General features: G+C 40.1%; 1 protein-coding gene across 2 annotated transcripts in view; it reads left to right on the top strand.

The window, feature by feature from the left end:
* ALLC (allantoicase) overlaps nucleotides 1–16,515 on the top strand; it is a 58,102-nt gene that overhangs the window by 32,636 nt on the left and 8,951 nt on the right. For both annotated transcript variants that reach the window (XM_063649000.1, XM_054475457.1), the window contains 4 exons: nucleotides 42–129; nucleotides 1,444–1,569; nucleotides 3,207–3,286; nucleotides 4,520–4,652. In XM_063649000.1, coding sequence (XP_063505070.1) covers nucleotides 42–129; nucleotides 1,444–1,569; nucleotides 3,207–3,286; nucleotides 4,520–4,652 — 427 coding nt within the window. The remainder of the gene's footprint in view (nucleotides 1–41; nucleotides 130–1,443; nucleotides 1,570–3,206; nucleotides 3,287–4,519; nucleotides 4,653–16,515) is intronic.

Raw genomic sequence — 16,515 nt, 5'->3', positions numbered from 1 at the left:
ATGAATGTTAGTGATCACCTTGTTGTGTGTCTTTGCCCTAGAGTGACAGCCCGTGCTTTAAAGAGCATGAATATACGGAGTTTGGGAAATGGATGGATGGCTGGGAGACCAGGAGGAAAAGGATTCCAGGTAATAACAACGGCTCACTCATCGCAGTGCATCTGACACTGCAAAGTTAAAAACGGAGGCTGTTGCAAAGCCAGTGTCGGTTTTGGGTCAGCTTTAACATGGGGCCCTGGAATGCTCTGTAATCTTAGATGTCCTTATCTGAACATCAGGCTCTAAATCAGGAAGGGGCAGCGTGAGCCCGGGTCACTGACGTCCCACCAGGCACAAAGGGTAAGAAGCACTTTGTTGGGAAAATGAAAACCCTGGTGAGGTCTGCGGATGGAAAAAAGAGTGGGTTCTCACTGAGCAATGTGGCAGACGTTAGGCAGTGTGCATCTTCTGGGTCCTTGCTACAGTCCTCTGGAGTAGGTCTCTTTATCCCCGTTTAACTGCCATGGAAACAGATTCCTGGACTCAGCCCAGGGCACACTGCTAGCAAGCTAAGCTGGGGACTGGGCCAGAGTCTGTCCTCAACACTGTACCCGCTGTCTTTTACGATTTTATGCAATTTTTATTCATTGCTATTACTCAGTCTCAATCAAAATATACCTTTTGAAGTTGAAGAAAAGCAAACAAATCCAGGCATCAGGTTGATAACTGGATTTTTACTTGCCACTATCTCAAGTATTACAGAAATATTCAATATTTCTAGTTTTCTAACTTTCTACAATACTTGAAGCAGTATTAGTTTCTAACAAATCTGGACATTTTGAGGTGAGTTTATATCTGGCAGCAAATGACCAAGAACTCCATAGTGGCAGACTTGACTTCAAGACTCTGAAGGCTTTGGTAGACGCAGGCAGGTGTCTGACCAGTGGTGGGGCTGGAGGCTGGAGGGTGCTGTAGCAGTTCCTGAGCTTGAGAGGACAATGAACACAGTGTCTGCAGGATAACCAGCTCTGCTTACTACCTGCTGAGCTTGGTGAGGTGCTTTCTACATCGCACACTCAGTCTAAGCTTTATGGAAGCTAATAGCATCCCTAATTTACGGTTGAGAAAATGAGATTCTTTACTGTAAGAGGTAGATGATTTGCCAAGGACAGTCATAGGAAATGATCCATTTGGAACCAGAATCAGGTCTTCCTGGATCCCAGCCTGTGCATTTTCTGTTCTGGCTGGAACTGAGGATTTCTGTTGGGGAATGGTGGTCACATGCAGTCAGGTTATGAGAGATTCTACAGTCATATTAGCTAAGAACCGCCCTGAACAGTTTTTTCTGTGATGGACGGAAGTGGCCCCTGGTGTGGGTCAGGTGCATATGGGGTGCCCTGCCTCGCATGCAGCATCTGCTGCGTTGGCCCTAATGGGGCTGCTCTTGTCCTCTGTGTTGCACAGGTCACGACTGGTGCGTCCTCAGTCTGGGGATCCAAGGAGTCATCCGGGGCTTCGACGTGGACGTTTCTTACTTCACGGGAGATTATGCTCCTCGAATGTCGATTCAAGCAGCAAACTTGGAAGAAGGTGCGTTAGGAACCACTGTCCCCAAAATGAGAATTATGGGTCACATGGCTCCTCTGGCCAGCCACACCCCCACAACTGCTCACTTTCCGTACCACCCAGACAGCTTCAGGAGCTTGACTAAGGCTACTTTATTGTAATGGGGCTGTAGGACTAGGACTCCTAGTAGAGCGCTCTGTGGTTTTTGATTTGTAGCTTAATAGTGTTAACAGCCAGATATGGATTTTATCATTCCCACGGTCCTTCAGCTTCACGCAGAGGCAGGCCATCATCCCTGGAACATGGGTGAGCAGGTTGCTGGGTGGGCGGGAGGGAGTGGGTTGTGCCTCAGATGACCCGGGTGGTGTGGAGCCAGGTCTGGGACAGCTGTGGGGTGAGTAGCACCAGCCCTGCTTTGGGCTGTCCCAGTGTGTGTGATGGGGGCAGCTACTATGGCATTTTTGGCAAGGGTTCCTATCTGCATCTTGGAATGCTGGACCTATGAATCCTGCAGGCTCTATAAATGAGATGTATTCTGTGAAAGGGCCATATACACAGAGCAGACCCCAGGTGCCGAAGAAGCCAAGAAACCAAAGAAAGAGGCCGACAGATCCAGTTTGTTGGTAACGGGTATTTTATTGGGGGAACTTATGGACAGAAGCGTGGCCTTGGGTGGCAGCAAGATGGGTAAATATCTGCACTGTTACTGCCTGGACTCAGGGCTCACATGCTGCAGGGAAAGGGACTGCGTGCTCCAGCGGGACAACTGAAGGCAACCTCCAGAACTGGGAAGAGGGCTGTGTGCATCACAGCCTCTAATTTGTGCGATAACATCAAGGTTGACACGTTCTGGACTAAGGACAGTAAATCAAGTTGGAATCAGGACGTGTTCACAGCATTGAGGCTAATCAGACATTGACATGGCAGATTCGCATCCAAGATGGAGTCACTTTTTCTCCACAGACCTGTATTTTTATTCCTTTGATATCATCTGATGTTGACTTTAGCATTAATTTAAAAAAAGTGTACAATTATGTGTGTGTTTATACATGTACTTAGGGAAGATAAGTCAATGTGGGTTGGCAAGTTTACACTGAAGTGCTATGTGCACAGTACTACATAGGGCTCTGTGGACATGAACGGGCCCCGCTCCCTGAAGATGGCTGGGGCACCTGAACAGGAAATGATGCTACGAGAGATGCTACTCTAAAAGCGGAAATGACCAATGACAAACGAGTAAGATTGTTTCGGCAAGCCCCTCAATTATCCATGAGTGCTTCTATTTCTGAATTGCCCCAGTATCAATTCTAAGGATGCCACTGGGAGAGGTGGTGTTTCTGGAATTGACCTTGTAATAGTCAACTTTGAAAACTCTAGCGATGTGATAAACTTGTTGAAGTTTGAGCTAACTTGGAGATGATATTTACTATTTGACAAGCAAATGTAGTATCAAACATCTTGTACTATTTTTTGAAATGACTGTTATTATATTAAATATTGAGGAACTCCAACAAGTGTGTCTATTACTTTGATCATCTGATACTTCGAAATATCTTTAGTGTTATTTGCAAAGCGAGAATTACCATACAAACCACTAAGAGAGTAGATTCCTTTTGATTTTGAACCCTAATCTTAATCCTGAATGGTCATTCCAACTACAGATAAACTACCAGAAATCCCAGAAAGAGGAATCAGGACAGGAGCTGCAGCCACTCCCGAGGAGTTTGAAGCCATTGCTGAGGTACATCTCCCCCAAATGAATTGGGTCTTGTCACCAATTATTAGGAGGATAGGGAAACTGCTCTGCACACCTGACTGTGCAAGGCGATTCTTGGGGACGCCCAGCCCTGGTGCTCCCCACATCATTTGCTTACCCACTATGGCCTTACAAATGTCTCAGTGGTTCATTCAACCTGAGAAGAGTGAGCATCATGACCCAAAGGGTTCCACCAGCACCCACCTGCAAATGGCTGCTGGCCCTGATATGCGCACATACGGAAACTGATAGTAAGCGTTTAAACACTTTCTATACCGACTTGATGTAACTTGAAGTCACTTTTGTGTGTGGAGAATTTAATAAAAGAAACAGTTGGGGGGAAAAATAAACAGGGCTTGTGTTTTGGTACATTCTTGTTTTTTTTTTTTGAGTTTATTTAGTAATTAATTTGTATTGTTTCTTACAGAAATGTTGATCCATAACAGACAGGAAAGTAAATAACAGCAACAGTAAACAGGGCCGTTAGTTTGAGAAGTGCTAACCTAGAGAAAATGGTTGCAAGGTTCAGGACAACAGATTTCCCCAGATGTCATGGTGCATGGCAGTAGCCTTGGTTTTTATTTGAATGTTCACCTCGCCACACCTCAAGGTGAAGACATTTGGAGGGTCTGAGATCTTGTCCTTCATTCGCAAGCCTCTGCCACCATCACCCACTGGCTATTTTGATCAGTGAAAACAAAACAGGCCTTTATTCTGTTTTTTATTAAACATGGGGCTTGATATGTACTGTTTTTATTAAAGTGTTTCATTAGGTATCCATCATGATTTATTTATTTATTTATTTATTTGTTTATTTTTTGGGATGGAGTCTGGCTCTGTCGCCCAGGCTGGAGTACAGTGGCGCTATCTCGGCTCACTACAAGCTCTGCCTCCCGGGTTCGCGCCATTCTCCCGCCTCAGCCTCCCGAGTAGCTAGGACTACAGGCTCCTATCACCACGCCCGGCTAATTTTTTGTATTTTTAGTACAGACGGGGTTTCACCGTGTTAGCCAGGATGGTCTCCATCTCCTGACCTTGTGATCCGCCCGCCTCGGCCTCCCAAAGTGCTGGGGTTACAGGCGTGAGCCACCGCGCCCGGCATCCATCATTAATTTTTATTCCAAAGTATCTCCACACCTTAAGTGCCGCAGAGGCAATAGCATGACAGAATTTATTGTTTTCAAGAGCAATTGCTGACATTTCTATATTTATTGCTAGCTAAAATCCGACGACTGGAGTTACTTGGTTCCCATGACAGAGCTTAAGCCAGGAAACCCTGCTTCCGGCCACAACTATTTTCTTGTCAATTCCCAGCAGAGATGGACTCATATCAGACTCAACATTTTCCCAGGTAATCGTGACATGGACTTATCTCCAGTTCCAAGGCTTCTTTATTTTATGTTGATATATTTATAAAATATAAAATGACTTGCTCTTTCCTTCTTGGTAATTGATCTCTCTAGCATTTCAGGATTGTAATTTCCCCTTTTTATGCTCTAGAAAATTCTTGTTTTAATCCACACATCAATAGGTGGTTACTGAAAAATTATCAAGTAAATTAGGATGTGGTGGAACTAAGTTGTATTAGGTTAGATAGATCCTAACTAGATTTCACAAGTATGCTATATTAGCAGCTGAAGTGGTATGTACAAATGACTCATTTTATTTTTTAATAGCCTTATTGTGATATAATTAACATGCAATTCACCCATTTGAAGTGTACAATCAATGATGTATAGCATATGCATAGACACGTGCAACCATCACCATACCTTTAGAACATTTTTATCGCCTCAACAAGAAACCCCATATCCTTTAGCTATCATCCCTCATCTTCCCTATCCCGAAGCAACCACTAATTTACTTTCTGTCTTGATAACTTTGACTATTTTGGACATTTCATATAAATACGAATTATATAATACTGGTCTTTTGTGTCTGACTTCTTCCACTTAGTATAATGTTTTCAAGATTCATCTATGTTGTAACACGTATTAACACTTCATTTCTTCTTCTGTAAGCCTAATATTCCATTGTAGGGATATACAGGTTGAGCATCTCAAATCTGAAAGCCCCAAATTTGAAATGTTCCAAAATCCAAAACTTTTTGAGTGCTGACATGATGCTCAAAGGAAATGCTCACTGGAGTATTTCAGATTTTGGATTTGGGACACTCTATCAGTAAGTATAATGCAAATATTAAAAAAACCCTGAAATCCAAACACTTCTGGTCTCAAGCATTTCAGATAAGGGATACTCAACCGCTACCACATTTTGTTTACCCATTCATTAGTTGACAGACACTTGTTTCCATCTGCTGGTTATTTTGAACAATGCTGCTGTAAACATTTGTGTATAAGATTTTGTGTGGACCTATGCTTTCTTTTGTTGAGTGTATGCCTAAGATTGCACTTTCTGGGTCATATGATAACTCTGTGTTTAACTGTTTGAAGAATTACTAGCCTTTTTCAAAAGTGCTGCACTATTTTACATTCTTACCAGCCACATAAAGGAGTGCTGATTTCTCCCTATCTTTCCCAACACTCACTATTTGTTTATAGTCGTCCTAGTGGATGTGAGGTGGTGTCTCATTGTGGTTTTGATGTGCATTTCCCTGATGACTAATGAGGAGGAACATCTTTTCATATGTTTATTGGCCATTTGTATATTTTATTTGGAAAAATTTCTCTTCAGATTTCTATTCACTTAAACAAATTTCAACAGGTGTTTGGGGGAACAGGTGGTGTTTGGTTACATGGATAAGTTCTTTAGTGGTGATTTCTGAGATTTTGGTGCACCCATCACCAGAGCAGTGTACACTGTAACCAATGTGTAGTATTTTATCCCTCACCCCCCACCCTTCCTCCCATTGTATCATTCTTATGTCTTTGCATCCTAATAGCTTAGCTCCCACTTATAACTGAGAACATAGGATGTTTGGTTTTCCATTCCTGAACTACTTCATTTAGAATAATGGTCTCAAACTCCATCCAGGTTGCTGTGAATGCAATTATTTCATTCCTTTTTATGGCTGCATAGTATTCCATGGCATATGTATATATATACCACATTTTCTTTTTAAAAATATTTTCAATTATGGGTACATAGTAGGTATATATATATATTTATGGGGTACATGAAATGTTTTAATACAGGCATGCAATGCATAATAATCACATCATGGAGAATGGGGTATCCATCCCCAATCCATTGTGTATATATACCACTTTTAAAATCTATTCCTCCATTAGTGGGCACTTAGTTTGATTTCATATTTTGGCTGTGACATTGTAAACAGTGTCACAGTAAACTTGGAAGTGCAGATATCTCTTCAATATATTGATTTACTTTCTTTTGGATATATACACAGTAGTGAGATTGCTGGACGAATCTATTGTTGTTCTATTTTTAGTTTTTTTGAGGAGTTTTCATAGTTTTCCATAGTGAGTGTACTAATTTACATTCTTACCAATAGTGTACATGGGCTTCACTTTCTCCACATCCTCGCTAGCATCCACTATTCCCCCTGTCTTTTTAAATAAAAGCTGTATTACTCTGCTCTCACGTTGCTATAAAGATACTACCTGAGACTGGGTAACTTACAAACAAAAGAGGTTTAATTGACTCACAGTTCTACGTGACTGGGGAGGCCTCAGGAAACTTACAATCATGGCAGAAAGAGAAGGCAAAGCAAGGCATGTCTTACATGGCAGCAGGATCGAGCGAGCGAGAGAGAGAGAGAGACAGAGACAGACAGACAGAGAGAGACAGAGAAAGGGGGAAGAGCCACTTTTAAACATCAGATCTCATGAGAACTCCCTATCACAAGAACAGCATGGGGAAAACCACCCCATCATCCAATCACCTCTAACCAGGTCCCTCCATCGACATGTGGGGATTACAATTAGAGATGAGGTTTGAGTGGGGATACAGAACCAGACCATATCAAAAGCCATTTCAACTGAGGTGGGATGACATTTCATTGTGGTTTTGAGTCGCATTTTTCTGATGATTAGAGATGTTAAGCACTTAAAAAATATACCTGTTGTCCATTTGTATGCCTTCTTTAGAGAAATATCTATTCAGATCTTTTGCCCATTTATAAATTAATTTTTTTTGCTACTGAGTTGTTAGCTATTGAATTGTCCTTATATATTCTTGTTATTAATCCCTTCTTAGGTGGATAGTTTGCAAATATATTTTTTTCCCATTCTATGGGTTGTCACTTCCCTTTGTTATTTCCTTTGCTGTACAGCAGCCTTTTAGCTTGATGTAATCCCATTTGTCTGTTTTTCCGGTTGTTGCCTGTGCTTTTGCGGTCTTACACACAAATCTTTGCCAAGACCAATGTCCTAGAGCATTTCCCCAATGTTTTCTTCTAGAATTTTCATAGTTTTAGGTCTTAGATTTATGTTTTTCATCCATTTTGATTTTATTTTGCATAAGGTGCTAGATAGGGGTCTGGTTTCATTCTTCTGCATGCAGTTATCTAGTTTCCCCAGCACCATTTACTGAAGAGACTGTTCCCCATTGCATGTTCTTGGTGCCTTTGTTGAAAATGAGTTGGCTGTAAATGTGTGGATTTATATCTGGGTTCTCTATTGTGTGTCTGTTTTTATGCCATTACCATGCTGATTTGGTTATATAGCTTCATAGCACATTTTGAAGTCAGATAGTGTGATGCCTTCAGCTTTGTTCTTTTTGCTTTGGTTATTCAGGGTCTTTCATTTAAGTTTTACTTTTTAAAAATATTTCTGAGAAGAATATCATTGGTATTTTAATAGGGATTGAATTGAATCTGTAAATTGCTTTGGATAGTATTGTCATTTTAACAATATTAATTCTTTCAATCTAGGAGCATGGAACATCTTTCCATTTTTTCTCTGTCCTCTTCAATATATTTCATCAGTGTTTTATAGTTTTCCTTGTATAGCTCTTTCACTTCTTAGGATAAATGGATTCCTCAGTATTTTATAGTTTTTGTAGCTATTGTATATGCGATTGCCTTCTTGTTTTATTTTGTAGATTGTTCACTGTTGGTATGTATAAATGCTACTGATTTTTATACATTGAATTTGTATCCTGAAAATCTACTGAATTAGTTTATCAGTTCTAACAGTTTTTGGGTGGAGTCTAGGTTTTTCTAAGTATAAGATCATGTTGTCTGTGAAGGAGGAGAACTTGACTTCTTTATTTTCAATTTGGATGCCATTTATTTCTCTTGCATAATTGCTCCAGCCAGGACTTCCAACATTATGTTAATAAAAGTGGTGAAAGTGGGCATCCTTGTCTTGTTCCAGATCTTAGAGAAAAGGCTTTCATTTTTTGTCTGTTAAATATGATGTTACCTGTGGGTTTGTCATATGTGGCTTTTGTTATTTTGAGGTAGTTTTTTTTCTATGCCCAATTTATTGAGGGTTTTTTTTTAATCATGAAGTGATGTTGAATTTTATCAAGTGCTTTCCAGTATTTATTGAAGTGATCATATGGTTTTCGTTCTTGGTTCAGTTAGTGATGTATCATGTTATCATGTTTATTGATTCATGTATGTTAAGTCATCCTTGCCTTCCTGGAATGAATTCCACTTGATCATGGTGAGTGATCTGTTTTTTGTGTTGTTAAATTCAGTTTGCTGGTATTTTGTTGAGGATTTTTGCATCTATGTCCATCAGTGATATTAACCTGTCGTTTTCTTTTTTTGTTGTTGTCTTTGTCTGGTTTTGGTATCAGGGTAATACTTGCCTTGTAGAATGAGTTTGGAAGTATTCCTTCTGCTTCAATTTTCCTGAAGAGTTTGAGTAAAATTGTTATTAGTTATTCCTTTTACGTTTGGTAGAATTCAGCAGTGAAGCTATTAGGTCCTGGAATTTTGTTTGATGGGAGACTTTTTAAATTTCAGCTTTGATCTCATCATTCATTATTGGTGTATTAAGATTTTCTGTTTCTTCACGGTTCAATCTTGGTAGATTGTATGTGTCCAGAAATGTATCCGTTTCTTCTAGGTTTTCCAATTTGCTGGTATGTAGTTGTTCATAATAGTCTCTAATTAATCTTTGTAATTCTGTGGTCACATTTCCTTTTGGCTGAGTACAGTGGACTTTATTGATGGTATGTGACAGGATGTGGCTCCCTGGGCCCCTCTCTCTTCAGGGGGCCTAGCATGGAAACTGTGTCAGGGGGAGATTCTCAGTATGGTGGGAGAGTGAGTGTGGCAGGGACTCCCTAGCAGCTGAGAACCTCTCTAATCCTCTTGTGCTCTTGCTGGGGCTGGTGGTCCAGGGTCTCTTACTCTTTGGAGGCCATGTGGACCATGAGGTCCACTACCCTGTTGCCAAATTCATTGTCATACCAGGAAATAAGCTTGACAAAGTGGTCATTGAGGGCAATGCCAGCCCCAGCATCGAAAGTGGAAGAGTGAATGTCTGTTAAAGTCAGAGGAGACAACCTGGCACTCACTATAGCCCAGGATGCCCTTGAGGGGGCCCTCCAATGCCTGCTTCACCGCCTTTTTGATGGTATAATATTTGTCAGGTTTCCCCAGCTGGCAAGTCAGGTCCAAAACGACACAGAGGTGGGGATATGGAACACCATGCTAGTGAGCTTCCATTCAGCTTGGGGATGACCTTTCCAACAGCTTTGGCAGTGCCAGTAGATGCAGAGATGATGTTCTGTAGAGCCCTGTGGCCATCCTGCCAACATTTCCAAGAAGGGGCACCCATGGTCTTCTGAGTGGTAGTGATTGCATAGGCTGTGGTCATGAGTCCCTCCATAGTGCCAAAGTTGTCATGGATGACCTTGGCTAGAAGGGCTAAGCAGTAGGTGGTGTATGAGGCACTACTAAGGATCTTGAGGTTGTTTTCATACTTCTCATGATACACACCCCACATAAACATAAGGGGCATCAGCAGAGGGGGCAGAGATGATGGCTCTTTTGGCTTACCCCTCTAAGTGAGCCCCAGCCTTTTCCATGGTAATGGAGATTCTAGTGGACTCAACAACATAATCAGCACCGCTGTCATTTCACTTGATTTTGGGGGGGATCTTGCTCCTGGAAGATAATGATGGGATTTCCATTGATGTCAGGTTTCTCATTCTGAGCCTTGATGATGTTGTGGAACTTGCCATGGGTGGAAGCCTACTGAAACATGTAGACCAGGTAGTTGAGGTCAATGAAGGCATCATTGATGATGACAATATCCACTTTGCCAGAGCTAAAAGAAGCCTTGGTGACCAGGTGCTTAATATGGCCAAATTTGTTTACTCTGGCCTTCATTTTCAGCTTGTTGCCTCAGGGACATGGCTGGCACTGCATAAGAATATGCAGGTGTCTGTCAAATGGAAAAGAGAAGAGAGCCAGTCTCATTTTTTATGCATCCTTTTCTATTTCTGATTTTTTGGGGTCTTTTCTCTTTGTAATTAGTCTAGCTAAAAGTTCATCACTTTTGTTTCTTTTTAAAAAAACAAGTTTTTTGTTTTGTTGATCCTCTGTATTATTTTAGTCACTATTTATCCTCTGATCTTTATTTTTTTCTTCTACTAGTAATTTTGGGATTGGTTTATACTTGCTTTTCTAGTTTATTGAGCTGCATTGTTAGATTAATTTGAAGTCTTTCTACTTCTTTGGTATAGGTATTTATTGCTATAAACTTCCCTCTTAGTACTGCCTTTGTTGTATCCCATATATTTTTGTATGTTGTATTTCCATTTTCATTTGTTTCAAGCATTTTAAAAATTTCCTTCTTAATTACTGACCTATTTGTTGTTCAGGAGCAAGTTGTTTAATTTACATGTGTTTGTGTATTTTCCAATGTTTCTGTTATTATTGATTTCTAGTTTTATTCCATTATGGTCAGAAAAGATACTTGATATGATTTCTACTGTTTTGAATTTGTTTAGACTTGTTTTATGGCCCAAGACATGGCCTATTCTAGAGAATGTTCCATGTGCTGATGAAAAGGATATATATTCTGCAGCAGTTGGGTAAAATGTTCTGTAATGTCAGTTAGGTCCATTAGATCTAGTGTGTAGTTCAACTTCACTATTTCTTTGTTGATTTTCTGTCTGGATGATTTGTCCATTACTGAAAGTGAGGTGTTGAAGTCCCCTACTATTATTGTATTGCAGTCTATTTATCCCTTTAGATCTATTAATGTTTGCTTTATATAAGACTTGAAAGCTCTGGTGTTGGACACATAGATATTCGTAATTGACCCATTTATCATTGCACAGTGTCTTGTCTTTTTTTTTTTTTAACGGTCTTTGATTTGTAGTCTATTTTATCTGATATAAGTGTAGCTACTCCTGCTCTTTTTTGGTCTCTGGTTGCATGAGATATCTTTTTCCATCCTTTCACTGTCAGCCTATTTGTGTCTTTATAGGTCAAGTGGGTTTCTTGTAGGCAGGATATAGTTGGGTCTTGTTTCTTAGTCCATTAAGCAACAGTATGCCTTTATTTGGAACACTGAGTCCATTTACATTCAGTATTGTCATCAGTAAGTAAGAGCTTACTGTCATTTTGTTGCTTGTTTTCTGATTCCCTCCCCTTCCCTTCCCTCCTTCCCCCCCTCCCCTCCCCTCCCTTTCCTTTCCTTTCCTTTTCTTTCTTTCTGCCTTAGTGGTTAACTAATTTTCTCTGATAGTATGTTTTAATTGACTTTTATTTTTAGCAAATCTACTATAGGTTTTTGCATTGTGGTTACCATGAGGCTTACAAAAACATCTTATAGATATAACAAGTTATTTTAAAGAGATGCCAACTTATCTTAGATCACGAAGAAAAAAATAGAAATAAACAAAGAAAAACTAAAAAAAACTCTACATTTTTAACTTTATCCCTCCTCCCACATTTTGACTTCATGTTGTCTCAATTTGCATGTTTTTATATTGCCTATCTTTTAATACCTGTTAAAGATATCAACAAAGAGATTATTATTTTTGATAGATTTGTCATTTGGACTTCATACTAGAGTTATGAGTGAATTACACACTATAATTACAGTGTTGGAGTATCCTGAGTTCGTTAATGCACTTAATTTTACTAGTGGGTTGTATAAATTCAAATGTTTCTTTTTGCACATTAGTGTTTTGTTTTTTTTTTTTTTTTTTTCAAACTGAAGAACTTTAGCATTTCATTTAAGACTGGTGGTGGTGAATTCTCTCAGCTCTTGTTTATCCAGGAAAGATTTTCTCTCTTTCATATTTGAAAGATAGCTTTTCTGGATACAATATTCTTGGATGGCAGTATTTTTTTCTTTCAGCACTTTAAAATGTCATCCCACTTCTTCTTGGCCTGTATGGTTATCATTGAGAAGTCTGTTGTCAGATGAATTGAAGCTTCTTTATGTTATTTGCTTCTTTTCTCTTGCTGCTTTTAGGATTTTTTTATCCTTCACCTTTTTTTTTTTTTTTTTCTTGAGACAGCGTCTCACTTTGTCACCCAGGCTGGAGTCCAATGGTGCGATCACAGGTCACAGCAGCTTCAACCTCCTTTGGCTCAGATGATCCTCCCACATCAGCATCCCAAGTAGCTGGGACCACTGGTGCACACCACCATGCCTGGCTAATTTTTGTATTTGTATTTTTTTTTTTTTTTTTTTAGAAACAGGGTTTTACCATGTTGCCCAGGCTGGTCTCAAAATCCTGGGCTCAAGCAATCCACCCACCTTGACCTCCCAAAGTGCTGGAATTATAGGCATGAGCTATCATACCCAGCCTGTCCTTGACCTTTAGGATTTTTTATATGCCTTGGAGTAGTCTTATTTGGATACAATCCATTTCTTTGACCTTTCTGTACCAGGATATTTATGTCTTTATCAAGTTTTGAAAAGTTTTCTATTATTTCTTTGAATAAGCTTTCTATCCCTTGCTCTTGCTCAACTCCCTCTTCAACACCAGTAATTCTTAGATTTGGTCTTTTGAGGTAATTTTTTATATCTTGTAAGCAATCTTTATTCCTTTTCATTTTTTTCTCCTCTGTGTATTTTTAAATAGCCCATTTTGAGCTCACTGATTCTTTTTCCTCTGCTTGTTTCCTTCTATTCTTAAGAGCCTCTAATGAATTTTTTGGTTCAGCAAATACATTTTTCCATTCAAAGGTTTCTGTTTGATTTTAAAAAATTATTTAAATCTCTTTGTTAAATTTCTCTGATAAACTTCGAAGCTGCTTTTGTGTGTTATCTTTGAGGTCACTGAGTTTCCTTAAAACTGCTATTTTGAATTACTGATCACAGAGTTCATATATCACTGTCTTATTATGATCAGTCACTGGTTCCTTGCTTTGTCCATTTGGGGATGTCATAGTTCTTTGCTGTTGTTTCTTATGGCTATACATCTGTGCCTGTGCATTGAAGCATTAGTTATTTATTCCAGTCTTTCCTTTCTGGTTTGTTTCAGTTTTTGTTGAATATATTTGCTTAGATGTAGGGAGTGTCCAATATTTTAGCTTCCCTGGGCCACACTGGAAGAAGAAGAATTGTCTTGGGCCACACATAAAATACACTAACACTAACGATAGCTGATGAGCCAAAAAAATGTTGCAAAACAATCTCATACTGTTTTAAGAAAGCTTATGGATTTGTGTTGGGCCACATTCAAAGCCACCGTGGGCCGCATAAGACCCACTGCCCATGTGTTGGACAAGCTTAGCTTAGAGAATCTTTATAAATTTCCTGTTGATTTTATTTCCTGCTAGGTAGCTGCCTACTTTTCAGCACTAGATGGCACCTTAAGCCCAGGATTGCCTCATTTGTCGAAAGCAATCAAATTACTGCCCATCAGAATAGGGGAGGTCCCAGGGAGCATATTCTAGTGGTGTGGGAAGGTTAGCTAGATGTTTGTCTCCAGGGGACCTGTGGAACAAACCTCCTACAACATGGTGTTGCTGAACAGCAACTCTGATTGGTGTTTCCTCTGGCTGAGTTACAGGGTTTGCAGGGCTGAGGATGTCTCACCTTCAGTGTGAAGCCTCCACCTTATGGATCATGAGATGGGGTCACTGTAGCCCCAGTATCTCCCTGGCCATGCCTAAGGTAGGATCCTGTCCCATGAGTCAGGGCTGGGTCAAATAAAGGAGCCCCCGCCTCTCAACCACACTCACCCAGGACTTAGCCTCAGCAACAGGCATATAGGGGCAGAATGAGAAGCCCTGATGTCCTGCATCTCCTGGGAAGACAGCCCTGCAACCATGGGCTGCACTTGTTTGCAGTCTCCACTTTGCTGACCTGGGAGAGGGTGTGAAGGTGAGGTGTTGGTTCAAATACTGCAGACTCTCACTGTTCTTACTGAATTTTAGCAGATATTCTTGAATAGATGTTGCTGAATTTTCTGTATGCCCTTAGGACCATTTCCAGAGACCTGAAGTGTTTTCCCATCCCTCAACCCCTCTAAATTTCACCAGCTCCACTGAGGAACAGGACAGCAAAGCTCCTCCTGCTGTCATGCCAGAAGTGGTTCTCTGGAACCTTATTTTAGATGCAATGTTTCTTCGGTTATGATGCTTTAAAGTGAGACATGAAAATAGAAAGATCTAAACACATGTTTACTAATATTAATTACCCACTGAAATAATCTGTTCTAAAAACAGTGCAAGAAAATGAATGAGCAAAGCTTACAAGAGATTCAGACCTTTTTCCCACTTGTTAATTTCACATACACTATGGAATAACTACTTTGAGCTACAGACTGAGCACTGGCCATAAAATCATTTTCCTGACAATGTGTAGGGCAGAGCCAAAAGAGTGTATGCTTCATGAAGAAAGGGCTGTGGGTCCAGATTGTCATATTTTTACACCTGATACTTAGCACAGCATGGGGAACACAGGAGAAGCTCAATAATTATTTGTTGTTAGATGTAATTGACAGAGTCCTTGTCCTTATGAAGTGAATAACCCAGTGGGAGACAGATAAGAAAAATAACTTTGGGAGGCCGAGGTGGGCAGATCACCTGAGGTCAGGAGTTCAAGACCAGCCTGGCCAACATGGGAAAACCTTGTCTCTACTAAAAGTACAAAAATTAGCCAGGTGTGGTGGCGGGTGCCTGTAATCCCGGCTACTGGGGAGGCTGAGGCAGCAGAATCACTTGAACCCGGGAGGCGTAGGTTGCAGTGAGCCAAGATCGTGCCACTGCACTCCAGCCTGGGTGACAAGAGCGAGACTCTGTCTCAAAAAGAAAACAAAAGAAAACAAAACAAAAAACTGCAAAATAGTGATACATATAACAAAAGTATTTTGGTAGAGCCATAAACATTTCTATTTGACTATTTCTGATCCACCAAAATAGCAACTTTATATGTCCAACCCAATTTGTACAGGATTCACGAGTTGAGGGAGGGTCTAAAATAGTTTCTGAGTAGAAGCCCTGCTTTTCTGGGTTGAATATGAAGGGTCCCTAAGCACATAAAATCTCTTTCCTAATTGGTCAGCATTGACAGCCTAAAGAGGAGAGATGGGCAATGCCTGCATGCAGATTTCACGTCCCACCTCTTAGTGGCATCTTTGATTGCTCCATGAGGATTCCACCTGGGATCCAGGTGTAAAGGGAAAGGAAGCTGGGGAAAACCAGACTGATGTCACAGGGACACACTGGGTGGGAATGGGTTGGTTTAAATGAGATGTACTCAGAGGATGAAGGGTCATTTCTGGGATTCCTTGGCAGTTGTGACTAAAAGCAAGTTTGGATATTAACTCTGTAAAGAAGAATCTTATTTTTTAAAATGTGAAATCGACTTCACTTTCAACAGATGAATATCTTCTATACCATTAAAGCCAATTATAATATTTAATGAACTAGAATGGCAGTGATATTACTCTCATAGCCCAGCTCCTGCTGAATGACTCCCTCTAGGATATTTTCTAGGGTGTTATGCCAATGAAGTTTTTGGTTTTATTTGTTGTAAATAGCAAGACTTCCATTGTTTTACCAAAAAATTTTCAGATCACTCATTTTCACTAAATTTGTAAAATAAAAACATATAGGGCATGTTTTAGTACAATATTTTGATTAAATTAATTTTCTATATTAAAAATGCTTGGTTTCCACCTTCTAGGAATTAATATTTGAAGAAACAAAACATTCATTCTACTAGAATCAGATGCTGTGAGTTGATTTTGGTAGCTATTTGCTGCTCTGCAGACCTAATTTCAGGCTGCTGTGGTTCTCAGCAGCAATTTGATTTTGTGAATATTATCTTTTGTATTCTGAATCCCATTGCTAAGCA

The sequence above is a fragment of the Pongo pygmaeus genome, chromosome 12 (genome assembly GCF_028885625.2).
Source record: "Pongo pygmaeus isolate AG05252 chromosome 12, NHGRI_mPonPyg2-v2.0_pri, whole genome shotgun sequence".
In the NCBI taxonomy this organism is placed as follows: domain Eukaryota; kingdom Metazoa; phylum Chordata; class Mammalia; order Primates; family Hominidae; genus Pongo; species Pongo pygmaeus.
This window is presented reverse-complemented; position numbering and strand designations above follow the sequence as displayed.